General features: G+C 41.7%; 1 protein-coding gene across 1 annotated transcript; it reads right to left on the reverse strand.

The window, feature by feature from the left end:
• Positions 1 to 8562: 8562 nt before the first annotated feature.
• On the reverse strand, positions 8563 to 21998 carry LOC131252709 (UDP-glycosyltransferase 76B1-like). The gene is made up of 2 exons (XM_058253383.1): positions 21481 to 21998; positions 8563 to 9755 (listed from the first exon to the last, which is right to left on the reverse strand). The coding sequence occupies exons 1-2, from the start codon at positions 21956 to 21958 to the stop codon at positions 8872 to 8874; spliced, it is 1362 nt and encodes a 453-aa protein (XP_058109366.1). The 5' UTR covers positions 21959 to 21998; the 3' UTR covers positions 8563 to 8871.
• Positions 21999 to 22049: the final 51 nt, after the last annotated feature.

The following is a 22049-nucleotide window of genomic DNA, read 5'->3' on the forward strand; positions in this document are numbered from 1 at the left end:
GTACCCACGCTTCCATGGTAGAACCCTAACTCTGAGTCTAATCCTAGAAGAAAGAGAAATCATACAGCAATACATAAAGTAAGAGGAGAAGTTAGAAAGATGTTACCAGACTAGAGATTCTTATATTAAGATCCTGCAAAAGAAAACAACAGAAATTAGTTTTTAAATCTAAGAATTCTAAAGTAATGTTAGTTTTTAAACAAAAAGTCTACAAGTAGAAAATTTCTAAAAATAAAGGAAAGATGAGTTAGTTTCTAAAATTAGAAAGAAACTCTAAAAAAAATAGAAAAATACTAGAATTAGAAAATTTCTAAGATTCAAACCCTAATTCTAAAAATAGAAAAAGTAGAGGAATTAGAAAAGGATTACCAATTTAGAAGTTTATGTCAGGATCCTACAAAACATGAAACAAGTTAGTTCTAAAAATCAAATAGAAATAAAAATCTAAAACTAAAGTTAGTAAAATCCTAATCTCAAACTAATTCTAAAACTAATTAATTTCAAAGAATCATTACCGTCATTCCCCGGCAACGGCGCCAAAAACTTGTTCACTCCCAAGTATAGGGTTGTGATGTAGTAATAAACTCGGTAAGACCGAGGTCGAATCCACAGGACTGAAACTTGTTATCTGAAACTAGGTAGAAATAGAACTAGACTAAGATGTGATCTAAACCAAATAGAATTTGATGAATAATGGTGAGAGATTAATGTAAAACTTTTAAGGAATTCAAAGGAAAGAAACTAGGGATTCAGAGGATCCACTTGTAGAGATCAGGGAGAAATTATGCCTGCTTCAGAAATCATGGAATTTAACTAGACTTCCTTTGATATAGTTTTCAAGAGGTGAATGGTATATGAATTAGAATGGATTCCATCATCTAACCATGCCCAGGAGACAAAGCAAACAACAGGATTAAACTAATTACCAACCAATCAACAATGTATGAGGATCGGGAAGGGTACTGTCATCCTACCATGCCCATGGAGCAATGATGAACAACAGGGCTTCCTTCATAAACATAAAAAGGGGAAGAAATATTCAAAGTCATTGCAAACCCATTGTAATTTCAGTCACAACAGACCATTAAAGACTAAGATGAATATTCTTTTAATAATCAACTTAAAACCAAGTTCAGTTCAGAAATTTTAACTTAAACGCATGAAACAGTATCTCCCATCTCGCTACAGCTTCACCTCTTAGCCCTAGCTAAGAGGTTTAGCCACACATGAATGGGCTAAATTCAAATATCAAAAATAGAAGAAGGAGAAAGAAAAGAGCCAAGAAAAACCAGGTCCAGGTCCAGCTCGAGTGACGCTGCCAGCAGCCAACTTCTCTTTTTCCCTTTTCTTTCCACGGCTGCACTCTCCCCGCGGCTCAGCAACCCTGCTCCAGCGCTCTCCTTCTTTCACTTTTTCTTCCTTTCTTCCTTTTCTTCCTCACGTCAAAACCCAAGACCGAGCACACGTTCCACTCTCCTGGCCTCCACGGCTGCCCACGCCAAGCTTCGATCTTCAATCTTCCTCCTCGAGTTGAATGCCCCTCTCCCTCACTCTCCCTTCCTTTTGTAGTTGTGAGGGCCGGCTGAAGAAAACTTCATGCGTAAGTTTTCTTACGCAGGCGTAATTCTTTACGGTGTTTACGCTGATTGATTGGTGGGGCCTATTATTGAACTTAACGGAGAAATCTACTCCGTTCATTGGAAGCGTGGCGAAATACTAGTCGGGAAAGGACGGTTCTTGACTGATCACAGTGTGGTCCATAGGCTTTTTCACTCCGCCGTCCAACCCGCATTTAGACGGTTGGAAATCGTCTTCTCGATGCCTTCTGGGATTTTGCCACCTAGGCGATGGTTACAGGGCCCTTTGGAGTCCACTGAATGGTCCAGATCGGACTGATCAATGCAGAGGGTGGCCCACAACATTCGACCGCAGGCTCTGTTGCGAAACAGAGCCTGCGCGACTCGTGCTATGATGTTGGTGGGGTCCAAAATCAGTATTAGACGAGAAATCCACCACGTCCATTGCGTTCTCCTCGGAAAACTGTTCGGGATAGGCTGATTTGTCTCGAGTTTGATGCGGCCCATGGTACCAGATCTTCTAGTCGTCCGTCTTGCATTTGATCATGAGTTACATGTGTGCGCGCGCATGGGAACAGAAGAAGACATTGGACAGGGTCTTGGCCACCCTATGGAGAAAATAGATGGTTCAGATCGTCCGTTTGGGCGATGGATGTGGCCCACTGTGATTAGCCGGTGAGAGCACGTCCGTGCGAAAGTCTCTTTTTAGACATTTTGTGCAAAAAACTGGTGGGGTCCACTGTGATGCTTGTCCTAGAAATCCACTCCCTCCATCAGCTCCTGTATGTAATGTTGGCCCATGGCCTCTAGTTTAAAGCAGATTTGACTTCAGGGTGGGCCACACGCTTAACCAATGTATGGACAGCATTCACCGTTAGAAATATAATTTGATTCACGTATGCATGCATGGCACATCTATTTACAGATTTGCCATTCTCTTTTGTTATATCTTCTGCCGTTTGTTTCTCCCTACTGCACCATTCAAAAGAAGTGAAATTTGACAAATATCCACCGTTTTTCGTGCTCTTTCCATCAGTTCAGTTTGGGTCCAGATCTCCCAAGGATGTCCAAGATGCTTTCTTAATGGTTATTGTCCTCTGATCTCTCTGTTGGGCCACTTCCACAAGGATCTAATGGCTGAAATTTGACGTGTACGGTTAATTTATGGTCTTCAGGCTATGTATGAAGTTTCGAGCAGAGTGGATGGTGGAAACCCTGTGATCTTGCATTCTGACTAACTTTCAGGCCACTTAAGCTTCAGTTTCTCAATTTTCTCGAATCCCTGGCGTGTAATTCCTTTGATCTTGGTCCCCTGGAATTCATTCCATGCTTTGGTGTCATCAGAGCGTTAAATCCATGCTTTAAGCATCCTTTTTCAGTCCATGCTCATAAATACACTCTGCATCACAAACACAATTAAAGCAGGCCATTAAACGGTATCATGCTTGTAAATTCATGCAATAACTGGGTCTGATATGCAATATTTGACCCACAATAGGGTGCGGTCCGGTGGTAGTCGGTACCACACTAAGCTATACTGGTAAGGGGCAGGAGTGTGGCCCACGGGATTTATTCATAACATCTGAGCCGTTCATCAGACAACTATTCTTCCATTACCCCGTGTTAAAAAATAAGCCAATGTGGGATGTTATGGGGGAAATCGAACTGACCTAATGAACGAGACACGTGGAAGATCACCATCAGAGCAGACTCTTTGAACTATCGAAGTACTTACTTCCAAGGAAGCTGAACCGAACAAAGAAACCCAATAACCGAGCTGGATCGGTCAACCAAGCCCGGTGATAAGGTTCATCGACATATCTCGACCACGGATTTCGATATCGACCACGGATACCAATCTCGACCATGGATACTGACCTCAAGATCGGGATAGAAATATCCAGAGAGAATTTCACATCATATACGAGCAAGATTAGCCAGTAAAATCTTAGATGAATATCAGGTCGATCGAGACACAATCGAATCTATACTCGGGTAGATTCTAACTCCAATAGGAGCCCCACCAGCATATCTTGCAAATTTGCTCGGATACACTAGCTGCCTAACAAGCTTATAAATACATCACCCTCCTTAAAAGAAATGTATATACAACTACTGCCTTTAGCCATACCAACTTTGGGTTTATCTATCTAATTTAAGCATGAAAAACCCTTTGAAAACAACCAGTGCCCCCACTGTCATTCCTCTTCCAATTGAAGTGCAAGTACCATTATGAGGTACTGCAAAATTGACTAGATTTGAGCTATATCATTGAAAATTGAGGTAGGAGACAATAAAGGGGACAAGATAAGAAGGATGCTCTTCCTTATTTACGTGGGCCCGGTCATATTGTATATCTGGAATCCTGGATCTCACTACCTTTTCTATACCATTGATGAAGGTTCAAGAAAAAAAACAATTTTCTGAAACTCAGGTGGACCCAGGGACTATCAAGGGTGGGTGTCGCTTCCCACCTTGATACCTATACTGTGGCCCACCATAGATTTGTCGAGCTGATTTTCAGACAATGACTGTAACATGAGGGAACCCATCGGATGGACACCACGTGCGCCACCAGCTGCCCGGTACTGAGCTCACCACGGAGCGCAGCCGCGAGTTTTGCTTTCCTCGCAGGAAGTTCCTGAGATCCGAAGCCACTTGGGCCCACAGAGATGTCTGTGAGAAATCCATCCCGTCAATCAGTTTGTGCCGATCATGTTAAGACATTGTGTAAAACATGAGATAGATCCAAAACTGAAGTCGACCACACTAGAGGAATCAGAGAGGACAGAAATGACCAACAGTAAACCGCTTTAATACCATGTCAAACAACCACTTCATCTTAAAGCGTCAGCCATTAAAAGATGGCATATCAATGTATATCAAGGGTGAATGGACGGCATGGATAAGACACATAAATCGTAGTTGGGTTCCACATAGTTCACTCAGTAGGCTCGTATAACACTCGCTGCACATATGCCATGCCGATGGAAAAGCTTACATGGGCGTTGTCAGGCACGGGATCACAGGGCCGGGAAAGGATAAGATTCCCTTACACGTGATGCTGTTAGCCATGGGCCCACATTGAAATGTAAAGATATGAACCAATGGTTAATTTGATCTGGTTGAGCAAATAACATTTCTTCTCTGGGGCAGCTATTTTATGCCTAGGCCTCACCTTTCATCATCCTACTGTCCACTTGGTGGGGCAGGCTTTGTCATGAACCGATCATGTCCGGAATTTTTTTCAGCTGTAAGGTGCTAGCCATAGGGAAGCGGATTGGATGGTGTAAGCGGGTAGTGTCCTTGCGAAGACAAACATTAACGCTCCTCAAGATCCCAGTTGTACAAACGGTCCAAAGGAGATCAAAGTTACATGGCCTCACAATGATGTATTTATTACGTCCACACTGTTCATCCATTTGTAGAGATCATTTTAGACTATGACCCCAAAAATGAGTCATATCCAAAGCTCAAGTGGACCACACAAATAGCAGTGGGACAATGATTCTCACCGTTAAAACTACCGTGGGCCCACCATAAAGTTTATTTTCCATCTAATCTGTTCATAAAGTCACACAGACCTGGATGAAGAGGTAAAACAAATATCATATTCATTGAAAACTTCCGTGACCCCAAACGAGTTATGTTTAATCCCCCACTGCTTTTTGCAGTATGGTCCCGACATGGTTCTTTACATCAAATTATAATTGAATGACGATAATCATACACAATATAATTTTAAAAAGAAAATACAAATGCATCAAGTAGTAATCCGTCCACTTTTTTGAGTTGGAAACCCGTTAACCCGTATCTTTCTCTTGGCAGGCTTCTACCATTTGGTAGACATAGGTAAAGCTGGGCAATTTTGACCCGATCTGGTGGATCCGACCCAATCCGACTAGATCCGACCTGATCCGACGGCTTGGATCGGTGCGGATCGAGTAGGACAATCTAGATCCGAAAGCATTTTGAGTCGAGTTTAGATCCATGCCTACCTGGACCTATCCGATCCAAAATCCGATCTGATTGGATCCGATCTGACCCAATCCGGAGTGGATAAACCACATGCATTTTCACGGTGGGCCCCACAACAGAGTTTACCTAGTACGATAAAAGAGAGCCAAAGCAGATTTGTTGGTGTACCAGACACCAGTTATATAACTACTATAGGTATGTGTCGTGTGCGAAGACGAGCTCCGAGCACTCTTCGAGCTCCAAGTTGTACGAACGCTTCAAAGGAGATCAAAGTTATATGGGCCCCACAGTGATGTATTTATTATATCTACACCGTTCATATATTTTTAGAGATCATTATAGAGCATTATCCAAAAAATGAATAATATCCAAAGATCATTTAGACCACACCACAAATAGCAGCAGAGAATGATTTTCACCGTTAAACATTTCGTGTGGTCCACTTGATAGTTAGATCTATCTTATTTTTCGTCTCAAGCCTTATGACGAGCTCGCCAAATGGATGGACAGTTTGGATATAACACATACCCCATGATCAAACCCACAGAACTTGCTAATGTCGATACAGCAAGTCACTTGCATGAAAAGCACTCACTGCACTTTCGTGCAGTGCATATCAACACCAGTATATATCCGGTAAAAGCATGGATATGGTAACAGAGAGTTCTTTCAGAACCATGTGGGACCTACCTTGATGTATATGTTTTATCTAAGTTGTTCATCTATTTTCACATATCATTTTAGGCCTTGAGGACAAAAAAGTGGTATATTGAAGGCTAAAGTGGACCACACCACATGAAACAGTTGGATTAAATATTTAAATTCATACGATCCGAATCATATCAAACCCGATACGACTCGGTTTCCTTGACTGAGTCAGACTCAGTTCGAGTCAGGCCAACCATGCATCGGATCGGTCTGAGTCAGGTGACCTGGACTCGGTCCCTGATCGGATCGAGTTTGGGTCAGGCCATTGAGACTTCGGATCAGGTCGAGTTGGACCCAATTTGATTCGATCTGGATCGATGCCCAGCTTTAGGTATAAGCAAGGCCCACATCCACTCCTTGAGTAGGCTTCCACTAGTATAGTGGGCTTCGAATAACGATTTTACCAGGTATATCATACAAGGAAGTCCCCTAGGAATACAGTACGTGTTGTGCATGTAATTGATAAATGCACGAGAATATTAAGCAATTTCGATTATCACATTTGAATCAATATAGTCTAACACATTAATCAAATCATATCATTATTATTATATTAATACAGAGATCACACGTTCATCCAAATCAACTAAGAATACATGGCAATTATATTAAGGTAAGTATACAACGTATCAAATAATCAATCTATTTTAACTTGATGGATGAGAAATACATAGGGATTACTCACCTTGATGTGGTGGAGATAATTCCGTGAACCAACGATTTAAATTGAATTAAGATTTCCTAAAATCACATAAATAAGAATTATTTTTAATCTTACGATTACACATAATGAATAAACATATAATTCATTATCTATCATTTCTTTAGATCGATGCTGCCCATCCAATGGTCCGATCGGTCTAGAATTTAATATTTTAATTTATTTTAATCTTAAAAAACTAATGAATGGTGATGATTTAATCACACATTTTAGATTATGTCATATAATTCTCTGTGCCAAGTTGTATCTTGCGTAGAGAATTATTATTCTGGTATTTATTCAATTTCATTTGATAAATGAAGAAAATTGGTAGATCTATGATCAGTACGATTCATTGAGGTGTTGAATGGGTTTGATTCTTAAAAATATTACATAATTAAGTTTTATAACACTCATGAACAGTACAAATCATAATGATCGCTGTCCATCATGAAAAAATTTCACCTTTTACACATCAGCTTTAAAGTCATGCATATCACCACATGAATGAATTAAACCTACACAATGGATATTTGATTAATCCAATCCGTCCAATGTATAGATCATGCCAAATTAACTATAGTATAAAGAAAAAAATACACTAACCTGAATAGACGAATTCCAAAAATCTTTCTTCCCACTTTCTCTTTTGTGTTTTTTTTTTCAACGAGTTTTTCTTTAGTTCTTTTAGTTTTGATAGAATTCGCTTTCTTACATTTCCTTTTTAAGAAAGAGAATTCATTGGGAGACTGAGATATGAGGAAAGTTTTGTATAACGAGCGATAAGATGAAGGATGATGAGATCGGTGGATCTATTTACCACTCAAAATTTAAATTTTAAAATTTTAAGTTTAAATTTTATTTTTAAAAAAATACGGGCATTACAATTATATCCCAACCTTTAATGTGCATATTATGTAGGGCCCACCTTTCATGTTGGTTATCCATCAAGTGGGGTCCACCATCAATGTTATTGTCCATCATGTGGGGCCCACCTTCAATATCCACCACACATAATGCAGAGCCCACCTTTGATGTGGACCGTCCATCATGCGGGCCCCACCTTTGAAGTTGGCCATCCATAATGCAAGGCTTGCCTTGGAATGGGCCACTCATCATTAGGACTAACCTTTGATGTGGACTGTCCAGGGCCTACCTTGATGAGGACCATCTATCATGTGGAGCCCATCTTGATGTGGATCATCCATCATGTGTGGCCCACCATTATTAATTGCTAATCATGTGGAGCCCACTTTTGATGTGGACTATCTATTATGTGTGGCCCACCTTTTATGTAAACTGTCCACTATGTCATCCATTATGTGCGGCCTACCCTTTATGTAAATTGTCCACTATGTTAGCTCCACCTTCAATGTGGATGGTCCATCACGCGGGGCCTCCTTCAATATGGAGGCTAGCGAGAACCTCCTTTGACATGAACTGTGAGAGAGGTAGAAAAGTTGGTGAAAACATTTACTCATTAAGACAAGTAGTTTTTGCCACATAAGTTACTTTTACCATGATATCATGATGCTTATCAAACTAACTTGAGTGGTGGTATCCAAACGACCCCTAGAGTCCACCATTTTGACAACTCCAATTACCTGTATAAATTAGAGAAAAGATATGCCTGCATGATAAGGTAGCGTGCAGATGGCTGCAGAGAAAGAACATACCTCTGATACTCATAATAGCAGTTGTTGTATTTTCTTTTTAACCATACAATTCCAGGCTGATGATTGTTCGGCTATAACTAACCAATCTAGGATATTTGTGGGGACATCCGGGATTGATGATTTGGCCCATCATTTCAACGGCCTAGATCACCGGTCTACGATCTCACATGTATACAAGCCTACACCTCAACTTGAGACCCTATTATCCATTAAGATAATGATACATCAGAATTTAGAAGGACGAGATCAGATCAATCAAAGCATCCAATGACTGGTGGGAAGAGCCTCCTTTCCTTATAGAACGGTCCACGTTCTCCTTAAGATCCTTGATCCTCTCTCTCATCTCCTTCCCTTCATTTCCAACCATTAATCTTCTTATGGCCCAGTCTATCTCACATCTCTCCAGTCCATTCTCTAGTGTCATTCCCACCCTCCAAACATGACTCACTAACCTAGCATTGCCCGCTTGATCCATGAAACATGGCCAACAAAGCATGGGTACCCCCTCACATACGCTCTCCAACGTAGAATTCCAACCACCGTGTGTCCAAAACCCTCCAACTGATGGGTGAGACAACACCTCTTGTTGTGGGGCCCACTTGACAACCAGGCCCCTATCACGCGTCTCCTCTTCAAACCCTTCTGGCAGCTCAGCGGCACATTCCGAGCCGTTAACGAATCCAGGCCTGACCACCCACAAGAAAGGCTGCCCACTATTGGCCAGGCCCCAGGCCATCTCGAGGAGATCCGGTCCGTCTATTGCAGCTATACTCCCGAAGCTCACATAGATAACAGATTTCGGGGCTTGTTTGGCCAGCCATGCCATGCAACTATGATCTGGACTTAACAAGCTGCTGGAACCAGAATGCCCTGCTGCAAACTTGTAGAGTGGGCCGATCGGGAAGACCGGGATCCGAAACTCCTGCTGGATTTTGGACAGTGTGGTCTGTTCAAGGCAGTCTAGAGCGTTGAAAATGAGCCCTGATGAGGCCCTCGTGGCACTGATCTGTCGGACAATCAATTGAAGAAATGTGCCCACGGTGGACGGAGGTGGGACAGGCAAGTCCTTGACTCTGAGGGGTGGGATTTCAGGCACTGGGACTTCTGAATTTGGATCTGGTAAGACACATTTAGTGAATTTTGTTTATGGTTAGAAGAGTCTCACACACACACACACACACACACACACACACACAGATATTGCTGTTTGGCCCATGGGTTTGTTGATCCCAACCATTGATACCACAGGCAATGCTCTGGATGGACAGTGCCCACCAAAAGTATTCCAGAGAGGAAGATCCTAGCCATCCATTTCTTGCACTTCTTAATGTCTATATGTGGCTTACTGATAGGACTAGGGTTTTCCCGTTGATGGGATTTTGGGCTTGTTGTCATCCACATTAAGAAGCATCTGATTAATGGCCAGGATCACCAACAAACTGGCCCCACTAACCAGTGGATGCCTTCGCATATCCTCGGGTCAAGGATCCTAGCAACAATTAGGATTTAACCAAACAATACCTCTCCGCGCGCGGATTAGGTACTATCCCCGCCTGTTTCGAGCACGGGACAGGTTGAGGCTCCAAGGGCCACTGAGGGGGCACCCGTGATGTGTGAATTATATCCACACCGTCCATCCATTTTTACATATCATTTTATATTTTTATCCTAAAAATAGAGAATGTCCAAAGCTCAAATAAAGCACACGGTGGGGATTAAATTCCTACCTTTGAAAAATTCTTAGGACGACAGAAGTTTTGGATCAAGATGATATTGGCTCTTTCACTACATCCATATGTAAATAACCATATCAACAGGTTGGATGGAAAATAAACGACACAGTGGACCCTAAAAAGGTTTCAATAATGCTGTGGTCGACTTGAGGATGGGATCTACTTTATTTTTGGTCTAATACTATAAAATGATGCGGAAAGATGGATGGACAGAGTGAATAAAAGTCATACATCACAGTGGCCCCACGGTGGCCCACCGAGCATATCTGTTTCTTCAGGCACTATTCGGTATATGTATAAAAAAAAATATGGATGATTTTTATAATAATAAAAATCCTTTATATATGGATTTTGACCATACTCGTTATATAGCCAAATTCCCTAAAGTGATACAACCTTTCAAATATTCTGAGGGTGGAATTCTGACAGGCTTTGAAAAAAAATTTGGACCAAAATGCTCTTGTCCTTAGATCAGTAGTTGTACAATTTAAAGTGCGGAAGAAGTTACGTGTTATCTCAATTCCGAAAAAGTGACGTGGATGGAAGCCTTTTTTAGCGTGGCAAGGCCCAACTTGTGGGGCCCACATATATATATATATATATATATATAATCCATGTCGCCCATCCTTTTTGTCGTGTCATTTTAGGGCAAGGGCCCAAATATCAGCCTGATCTAGAGCTCGTGTGGGCCACATAATAGAAAATAATGGTGACACTGGCACCCATTGTTGAAACTTTCCAGGCTCACTATGATATTTGTTAAAAGTAGACATTGCCCAAGTTAGGATTTTTTGAGCCCGCGGTGAGCTGACCAACAAGGTGGATGCAACGGATCACCCCATTGTGGGCCTTAGGCTATGGTACCAATGACTATCCTTTCATTTAGTAGTAAATGAAGTGAATATGTGACAACCACAACCCATGTAACATGACAACCACGACCCATATAACATGACAACTATGACCCATGACAACCATGACCCATATAACATGACAACTACAACCCATATAACATGAAAACTTCGACCCTTATCACATTACAACCACGGTCTCATATAACATGACAACCACAACCTGTATAACATGACAACTTCGACACTTACAACATTACAACTACGACCCATATAACATGACAATCACAACCCATATAACATGACAACTTCGGCCCTTACCACATTACAACCACGACCCATATAACATGACAACCACGACCTCGACCTTTACTTTATTACAACCACGACCTTAATCTGTAGCCTTTGATCCATTTTTGGTAGTGTAGGCAGTGAACAAGTGACAATCCGTCAATTAGATTTAGAATTTAATTTAACTTCATGGGCCAAAAATGAGTTATATCCAAAAAATTTATGGCCCCCAAGAGGTTTTAATGGTACATTTTCAATTTATATGGGTCGGGGTTGTCATGGTTGTGATGTGTTAGGGATTAGAGTTGTGATATGTTAAGCGTCGAGATTGTCACTTGTTCACTGCCTATACTACCAAATATAGATCAAAGGCTACGGATTAAGGTTGTGGTTGTAATGTAATAAGGGTCGATGTCGTGGTTGTCATGTTATATGGGTTGTGATAGTCATGTAATATTGGTTGTGGTTGTCATGTTATATGGATCGTGGTTGTCATCGGACGGAGTTGCCATATTATATGGGTCGCGGTTGTCATCTTATATGGGTCGTGGTTTAGGGGTGCACACGGGTCGGTTCGGTGTGGTTCTGGGGTGAAACCGGAACCGGACCGTTCCTAACAGTTCTACAATTTTTGGAACCGGAACCGGACCATTAGCACCCTAGAATGAAACCAAAATCGGACTGTGAAAAACGGTTCAGTTCTGGATCGGTTCCACAGTTCTGGGCTTTTAAAAATCCAGCCCAGTTAGATAATGTTCGTAGAAGGAGACAATTCATATTCAAAGGTGATTTAAGTGATGGACGAAGTGGATGCCATACAAATATAGCGGCGGGCCCCACAGAGCTCTCCCTACAATGGAAAATGACAAAAAACGACAGAAAGAAATGTCACCCGCAAAGTATGAATTGGGATGCACGCAGCCCGTGTAACCCAAAGCTCTGTGGGGGCTCACAGAGATGTTCGTGTGACATCCACTCCGTCCATCAGTTTCTTCAACAGATACAAAAACTGAGGATCGAATGTAGACCATTGAAAACTTCTTGGGACCCATTCATGTTTTGGATCAGGCTTATATTTCTGGTTGAAAACATTGGCAGAGACAGACACGTGTTTTGAATTCAGACATATGTGTTCAATGGTGCAGTAATCTACACCATTCATCTGTTGAGTTCCCAATGTGGATGCAAAACACCCCAAAAATCTCAATTTAAAAAAAAAAAAAAAAAAACCCTTATTCTTCACTTTCAAATACAACCCTTCATTCCCGTCCAAGCGTCACGTGTAGGCCAGCAAGATTGATTGCGTAGCATGGAAATCGGACCAATCAGCCCAATGCGTCATCTGACTATATTGATTTTGACATTGTGCCCTTACCCATGAGTGAATCAGCCTGGTTTTACAGCAACTGAACTTCAAGGTGGGCCCACTTTTAGGGTTACTGCCTACATGCAGGCACCTAGGTACATGCATGATGCAATGGGATTTGATTATTTTTTACTATAGTCTACCACAATTAAATTCTCTTTGATCAACGTTAGGACAAAGGTCAATACTACTTATAAAGTATACCCAATTAATATTTATAATTATCATGTAAAAATTATCAAAAATAAATAACTAGTAGCACCCTAGTATAATGTGGCCCAAGTTCTACAAGGCCTATTATGATAATGTATGTGTTCTATCCACTCTTTTTTAATCTATGTTGCCAGCATAGTTTAAGGTATGAGCTAAGAAAAAAAGCCAATCTAAAGCTCAAGTGGATGTTCGGATCGACGATTCGGGCCACGGTTCGGATCAACGGTTTAGATCTATAGTTTGGATCAATGATTTGGTTCGGTTTTACAGGGCCTTAAACCGGAACCGATCCGTATCCAACGGTTCTCAAAATTTTGTAACCGAAACTGGAATCGGTGCTCTCTAGAACCGGACCAAACCAGACCGATCCAACGGTTCCGGCTCGGTTCCACGGTTATACTGGTTCGATGTGCACCCCTATCGTGGTTGTCATGGGTCGTAGTTGTCATGTTATATGGGTCTTGGTTGTGACATGTTCACTTCCTATACTACCAAATGAATGGCTAGCCATTGGTACCATAGCCTAAAGCCCATAATAGGGTGATCCATTACATCCACCTTGTCGTACAGCTCACAGTGGACCCAAAAAGTCCTAACTTGTGTAGTGTCCACTTCTAACAAATATCACAATGAGCCTAGAAAGTTTCAACAATGGGTGCCACTGTCACCATTATTTTCTATTATGTGGCCCACACGAGCTCTGGATCAGGTTGATATTAGCCCTAAAATGACAAGGCAAAAAGGATGGATAGTGTGGATTATGCACATGCATCAATGTGGGCACCACACGAGCAAGGCCTATATGGATCGTGGCTATCATGGGTCGTAGTTGTCATGTCATATGGGTCGTGGTTGTCATGTTATATGGGTTGTGGTTGTCACATATTCACTTCCTTTACTATCAAAATAAAGGCTAGCCATTTGTACCATAACCTAAGGCTCACAATGGGATGATCCATTTCATCCACCTTGTCAGCCAACTCGCCATGTGCCCAAAAAGTCCTGACTTGGCCAGTGTCCACTTCTAACAAACATCACAGTGAACCTGGAAAGTTTCAATAGTGGGTGTCATTGTCACCATTGTTTTCTATTATGTGGCCCGCACGAACTCTGGATCATGCTGATATTTGGGCCTTAGCTAGGGGTGTACATGAACCGATCTAGCTCGGTTAGCTCGATCGACTTGATTCGAAAAAGCTCGATTCGACTTGGTTCGAAGCTGAGTTTGAGCCGAGTTGGGCTGATTTTTTGAGCTTGAAAATGAGTTCGAGCAGGCCCCAGCTCAACTCGACTCAAATCGAATCTAGCTCGAATCGAATTAGTTTGGTGACTTGGTTACTTTGCCATTGATGTTGCTCACCAACTGTTTGATAAAATGCCTTAACGAAATGTGGCTGGTGGCAAGGAAGGTTTGGCTGGTGGCAAGGTGGCAAGGAAGGTTTAGCTGGTGGCAAGGAAGGTATGTACATGAAACAAATACCTTTTTCTTTTTGTTTTTTTGTTTTTTTTTTTTTTTAACGTTACTTAAAAGGTGCTTGAGAAAATACCTATAAAACCATTGCCCCTGTTTGTAAAACAGTGGGACTTTGAAGTTGCAATTCAGGTGTTTATGGAAATGCCTCAATGGAGAACTCGCCTCGATCTTAGCTCAAACTTGGCCCGAGCTGCTGATCAAACCGAGTCGAGCTGGCTGGTCAGGCTCGAGGACCGAGCCAAGCTGAGTTCGTGCTAAGGTTAGCCACTGTTCGAGCCAAGTCGAGCCGAGGCCAGCTCGACTCAGTTCAACTCGATGTACACCCCTAGCCTTAGCCCTAAAATGACAAGGCAAAAAAGCTGGGCGGCATGGATTATACACATGAATCAATGTGGGCCTCACATGAGCAAGGCCCATATGGGTCGTGGTTGTCATTGGTCGTAGTTGTCATGTTATATGGGTCGTAGTTGTCATGTTATATGGGTTGTGGTTGTGACATGTTCACTTCCTTTACTACCAAATGAAAGGCTAGCCATTGGTACCATAGCTTAAGGCTCAAAATGGGGTGATCCATTCCATCCACCTTGTCAGCTAGCTCGCCGTGGGCCCAAAAAGTCCTAACTTGGGCAGTGTCCACTTCTAAAAACCTCACAGTGAGCCTGGAAAGTTTCAACACTGGGTACCATTGTCACCATTATTTTTTATTATGTGGCCCACACGAGCTCTGGATTAGGTTGGTTCCCAGCCCCAAAATGACAAGGAAAAAAGGATGGGCGGTGTGGATTATACACATGCATCAATGGAGGCCCCACACAAGTACGGCCCATATGGGTCGTGGTTGTCATGTTATATGGGTCGTGGTTATCATGTTATATGGGTCGTGGTTGTGACATATGTTCACTTCCTTTACTACCAAATGAAAAGCTACCCATTGGTGTTATAGCCTAAGGCCCACAATGAGGTGATCCATTCCATTCACCTTGTCGGCCAGCCGAAAAAGTCATGACTTTGGCGGTGTCCACTTTTAACAAACATCAAAGTGATCCTGGAAAGTTTCAATAGTAGGTGTCATTATCACCATTATTTTCTATTATGTGGCCCACATGAGCTTTGGATTAGGCTGATATTTGGGCCCTAGCCCTAAAATGACACTGCAAAAAAGATGGGCAGCATGGATTATACACATACATCAATGTGGGCCCCACAAGTTAGGGCTTGCCCATGTTAAAAAAGGCTTTCGTTCGTGTCACTTTCTCGGGATTGAAATAACGCGTAACTTCTTTCGCAATAACACGTAACTACTTCCGCACTCTAAACCGTACAACTACTAATCCAATAACAAGGGCATTTTAGTTTGAAAAAATTTCCAAAGCTTGTCAAAAGGCCCCTCAAAATATTTGAAAGGTTGAATCCCTTTCGAGAATTTAACCATACAACGAGGCCAGTATGATTAAATCCCATGCGTGTATGTCTATATATATATATATATATATAAAGGTACTATGTGCTCCATCGCATATTACCTTCTCATGAGGTCGAGCGCTGGCACTATGCTAGTGGTCGGATGGTGAAAGTTTCAAAAGAACTTTGAGATTTTATAGGGAGAAAGGTGAGATTTTATAGGAGAGAGGAGAAACAAAACTGGTGAAATCGCCTCTCTCTCTCTCTCTCTCTCTCTCTCTCTCTCTCTCTTATATGTCCTATAAAAGTCTCCCGCATGAAGGTCTTGCCCTAGAAACCTAGGTGGGGCCTATAGTGGGGGTTTTTTGAGAAATCCACCCCATCCATCCGTTTTTCTCATATCATTTTAAGATATGATCCAAAAAAATGAGTCAGGTCAAGGGATCAAATGGACCACAAGTTGAGGATTGAAAGTCCACCATTAAAAACTTCTTGGGAGATGGAGAAGTTTCAGATCAACCTAGGTGGTGGTCGGTGCTCTATGGGCACCACCATGATGTATGTGCTTCATCCATGTCGTTCATCCATTTTTACATATCATGTTATGACTTTATTCCAAAAATGAAAGGGATATAAATCTCAGGTGGACCACACCACAGGAAAACAATAGTGATTGGATATCCACCATTAAAATCCTCTTAAAGCCCACTGTACGGTTTAATTGACATCCATTCTGTTGATTAGGTCATACAAACATAGATGAAGTGAAAAAACAAATATCATCTTGATCCAAAACTTTTTTGGCTCCCAAAAAGTTTTTAATGGTCGATGTTCAATCAACACTATTTCCTGTAATGTGGTCCACTTGAGATTGGGATATACCTTATTTTTGGTTTCATACCCGAAAATGATCTAGAAAAATAGATGGACGGCATGGATGAAACACATACATCATTGTGGGACCCAAGAAGCACCAACCACCCGCCATGGCTGGTGGCTGGGGAGTAACCAATCAGTTTCCGAAACGGGCCTTGTTTGATAGACGCGGATTAGATACTGACAGGTTGAGTAGCGAGTTTACTACTGAAGTGACGTCACCAAGTTTTGTGGGCCCCACTATGATGTATGTGTTATATCCACACCGTCCATCCATTTTGAGATATCATTTTAAGTCATGAGCCAAAGAACGAGGTAGAAAAAAATCTGTAGTGGACCCCACCACAGAAAATAGCGGGGAGAGTGATTCCCATCGTTGAAACTATCCTAAGGCCCACCATAATGTTTATTTGAAATCCAACCTGTTCAAAAGTTAAAAAAGCCATAAAATAAGAGAATACAAATATCAGCTTGATCTAAAACTTTTGTGGCCTTTAGAAGTTTTTAATGGTGGGTGTCACTGTCCCCACTGTTTTATGTGTTGGGGTCCACTGGAGCTTTGGATTTAACTCATTCTTTTGATATTGCCCTAAAATGATCTCTCCAAATGGATGGAAGGTGTGGATACAAAACATACATCATGGTAGGGCCACGGAACTTAGTGACGTCACTTCAATAGCCAGTCTCGCTACTCAACCTTTCAGCAGCTAATCCGCGCCCCTGTTTGACGGAAGCAGATTGCACAGCGAGTAACTCACCATGCTTAGCGTGCTAAGTAAAATCTATGAGGTCCACCATGATTTATGTATCTGATCCGCTCCGTCCATCCATTTTACCATATAATTTTAGGGACTGAGCCCAAAAATTAATCATATAGAATGTTTAAATGGACCACAGCACATGAAACAGTTGAATTGAATGTCTACTATTGAAAAATTCTTAGGGGCCACGGAAGTTTTGGATCAAGCTTATATTTGTTCTTCTCTTCATCCTTGTCTATAGAATGTTATGAACAGATTTGATGACAAATAAAGATCACTGTGGGGGCCTAGCAAGATTTCAATGGTTGAAATCACTATTCCCACTGTTTCATGTGATATGATCAACTTGAGACTTGGATTTGGTTCAATTTTAGGCTCAATCTCTTAAGTGATATGGAAAAACAGATGGACGGGGTGGATTTCTCAAAAAATCCCATGGTAGGCCCCACCTAGGTTTCCATAGCAGTACTTCATGTTAAAGGCTTTTGCATGAAATACACGGAGTGGTATTTTAATAACCGGTTTCATCAGTTTTGTTTCTCCACTCATCCTATAAAATCTCACCATTGGTTTGGAATTTTCAACATCCGACCACTATTGTGTTGCCAGCACTCGACCTCATAGAAAGGTACCATGCAGTCGAGGGCATATTACATTTTCCCATATATATATATAGGAAAATAGTACTATAAGGTCGAGCACATAGAACCATAACATACAGTTGAGTCATGTCTTAGTGTGAGCCGTTGGATGATAAATTTTCAAAATATATAGTGGAGATGCCATCCCGAAAAAAAAAAAGAGGCCAAAATCGGATAAATCGGAGTTATACAATCTTGGGGTGTGCTGCCGTCACCAATTGTGTGGGGTCCTCCATGATATATGTGTTATATCCATACCGTCTATCCATTTTGAGATATCATTTTAAGGCGCTACTGTAAAACTCAGGAGGATCCAAGCCTCAAGTAGACCACAACACATAAAGTGGGGACAATGATGCCCACTCTTAAAACCTTTCTAAGGCCCATCATAATGTTTATTTTACATCCAACCAGTCCATAATGTCACACAGAACTGGATGAAGGGACCAAACAAATATCATCTTGATTCAAAACTTTTGTGGCCCCAAGAAGTTTTCAATGGTAGGCGTTCAATCCCTACTACTTTCTATGTTATGGTCCCCTTGAGCTTTTGATCTACTTAATTTTTGTGCTAATGTCCTTAAATGATTTTTTCAAATGGATGGACGGTGTAGATATAATACTCATATCATGGTGGGGCCACAAAACTTAGCGACGACAACACGGTCAGTGGCCTGTGGCAACACTAGCCTTTCCGCTTCCCACGCGGAAAGTGACGCGGATTAGATACTGACAGGTTGATTAGCGAGTCGGCTACTGAAGTGACGTCACCAAGTTACGTGAGTTCCACTATGATGTATGTGTTATATCCATACCGTCCATCCATTTTTAGATATCATTTTAGGGCATGGGCCAAAGAATGAGGCAATTAAAAATCTGTAGTGGACCCCACCACAGAAAGCAATGGGGAGAGTGATTCCCACCGTTGAAACTATCCTAAAGCCCACCATAATGTTTATTTGAAATCCAACCTGTTCAAAAGTTTTTTTTTTTTTTTTAAGACATGAAATAAGAGAAAACACAAATATTAGCTTGATCTAAAACTTATGTGGCCTTTAGAAGTTTTTAATGGTGGGCGTCACTATCCCACTATTTTCTGTGCTAGGATCCACTAGAGCTTTGGATTTAACTCGTTCTTTGGATGTTGCCCTAAAATGATCTCTCCAGATGGATGGAAGGTGTGGATACAAAACATACATCATGGTGGGGCCCATGGAGCTTGGTGACATCACTTCAGTAGCTAGTCTCACTACTCAACCTGTCAGTAGCTAATCCGCGCCCTGCGGAAGGGAGCAAATTAGGTGCGGCCTTCGCCTAACCTAGGACAGTGGGTCCCTCATCGTGGGGCCCAACTTGATCTAAATATTATGTACCCACATGGCCCATCTATTTTGGAAGACAATTTTGGGTCCTAATTCCAAAAATAAAGAAGATTCAATTCTAAGGTAAACCATACTATCGGAAACAGTGGTGATTGAATAATCACCTCGCAGACAGCTTGTCCTCTAGATTGTGTGGGATGGAATTTTTATCTACACAAATAGGTGGGCCCATTATAATGTTTATGTGAAATCCACCACGTTCATTCATTTTTTCTAGTCATGTTAGGACATGGGAAAAATAATGAGGTATATTTATAATTCAACTTGGCCACACAACAAGAAAATGTGAGTAGTTAAATGCCTACTGTTGAAACCTTCCCAAGGTCTACCATTATTCTTTTATGCCATCTATAGTCATTCTTACTGGGATGAACTGAGATACAAAAATATTAGCTCAATCCAAAATTTATGTAACCCACCAATGTTCACCAACAAACATCCATTCCTCACTATTTCCTATCGTGAAGCCTACGTGATTTTTGGATATGCCTTTTTTGTCTCATGCCCTAACGTGAAATAAAAAAACAGATGGATAGTTTGGATTTCTCACAACATGAGGGTGGGCCCTAACTAACTTTATATCACATTAAGCTTTCCGGAGACATTGTCGCATCTACCTGCACATTTTGAATGTTTATCATCCAATGGCTCATACTAAGAGACGACTCAACCATATGTTATGATTCTATGCACTCAACCTTATAGTACCATTTCCCATATATATATGGTTCTTGAGGCGTATAGACCTCAAGTTTCAGCCTGCAATTTCATTCCCTGCAAAGAAACCTTAGGGCTCGTTTGGCCAGTCGGATTGGAAGGGATTGGATGGAATTGGGAGGGATTGGAAGTTAAATCCCAGGATTGGGCGGGCGTGCCAATTAGAGTCGGTGATCTGATCCCAATCCCATGGGTCTTAAGACAATCCACTGACAACACCATCATTACCTTTAAATCCCATCCAATCCACCCTAATCCATTCAAATTTTCCTGGGACGTGTTTTGGTTCTGGTTCGAGGGATTGGAAGGAATGGGAAGGTTTAATCCTCGGATTGGCCGGGCGGGCCAAACAGAGTGGATATAGCAATCTCATGATCTCAGGACAATCCACTGACAACACCATCATTACCTAGAAATCCATGCCATCCACCCTAATGCCATTCCATCCCTTCCAATCTACCCGGCCAAACGGGCCCTTAATAGTGAAATTAGACCCAGGATTATACGGGAGGAGCCGTAAGGACCAAAATACCCCCTCTTCTACGGCTGCTTACCCTAACAGTCAAAGGGTATTTTGGTAAAAATAGCAGCTGCCGAACAGTAAAAAGTCGCTTTTTGCGAAATAAGTTTTCGACCAGCGAAAATTATAAAGGCAACGGACTCATCCGTTCGTCTAATTATTTCATCTATATATATATATACACACACACACACACTGATGATTCTAACAACAAAACTAGATTTCCCAAGCCCCATTCACACACTGTGCATGCGTTATCTAATCCATCCATCAAGTGGGCTGATCCATGTACTGTTCTTATTTGATCTAAACCCAACTTAAAACCAAGATCCAACGACCCAATGGGTGGCCGAGAATCCAGGTCTAGGTCTTCAAGAATTAGGCTTGTACCCGAAATGATCTGGACCGGTTAGGCCATATACGGGTGCTATTGGACCTGACCAGTTTATAGCCCTACCATGAAAGGATGAGATAGCTCAGTTCGATGAGGACGCAAAAAAGATTGAAATTCTCTCAATAAAACATTTCTTTTTATTTTATTTTATCATTGGTGTCCGAAATAATGATTTTTTTTAAAATAGATTCTCATAATTTATAATATGGTTGAATACACACCTTCGATTGGATAGTATCCCTTCTGATGGAGCATTGGAATGCTTGAAATGGTAACATAGCTCGTAGCATTGCAAGTCACTAAGACGATCCGTGGAACCTTCAAAGAATCTGTAATGGACTGAGTGAAGGACAGCACATCATCGGTGATGACACATGTGATTGGGCCACGCCGGTTGTCTGATAGCATACGAGCCAGGACGGCTCGAAACGGGGCAGCGCAGTTTACGTTGATGATGGAAAGTATATCCATGGGATGCAGACCATCTGATAAGCCGTCAGGTATGATCTCAAAATGAAAGTTGGAGAAATTGGATGGATTGGGAGAGTTGAATTGTGTGTGAACTATGGTGATTGAGAATCCTTTGGAGTGTAGGAGTGTGGCCAGTTGAAGCATGGGATTGAGGTGGCCTTGGAATGGGCATGGGAAGAGCAGTAAGTGATGGGCTTGTGGAAGTTGATTCTCTCCTACTCTTGCCATTGAGCTGAGATAGATGCTTTTGGTTTAGGATTTGGGGGACGCGTTTGCTATGACCAGATATTGCAATCCACATCCTTGAAAAGTCGACAGA

The sequence above is a fragment of the Magnolia sinica genome, chromosome 8, assembly GCF_029962835.1.
Source record: "Magnolia sinica isolate HGM2019 chromosome 8, MsV1, whole genome shotgun sequence".
Lineage (NCBI taxonomy): Eukaryota > Viridiplantae > Streptophyta > Magnoliopsida > Magnoliales > Magnoliaceae > Magnolia > Magnolia sinica.

What these genes read in the sequence shown, in the direction of transcription:
- LOC131252709 (XM_058253383.1), bottom strand. Translation starts at nt 21,958, where the DNA reads ATGGCAAGAGTAGGAGAGAATCAACTTCCACAAGCCCATCACTTACTG. An exon ending in GGGATACTATCCAATCGAAG is followed by an intron (nt 9,756 to 21,480) that starts GTGTGTATTCAA and finishes GTGTCTTACCAG; the next exon opens with ATCCAAATTCAGAAGTCCCA.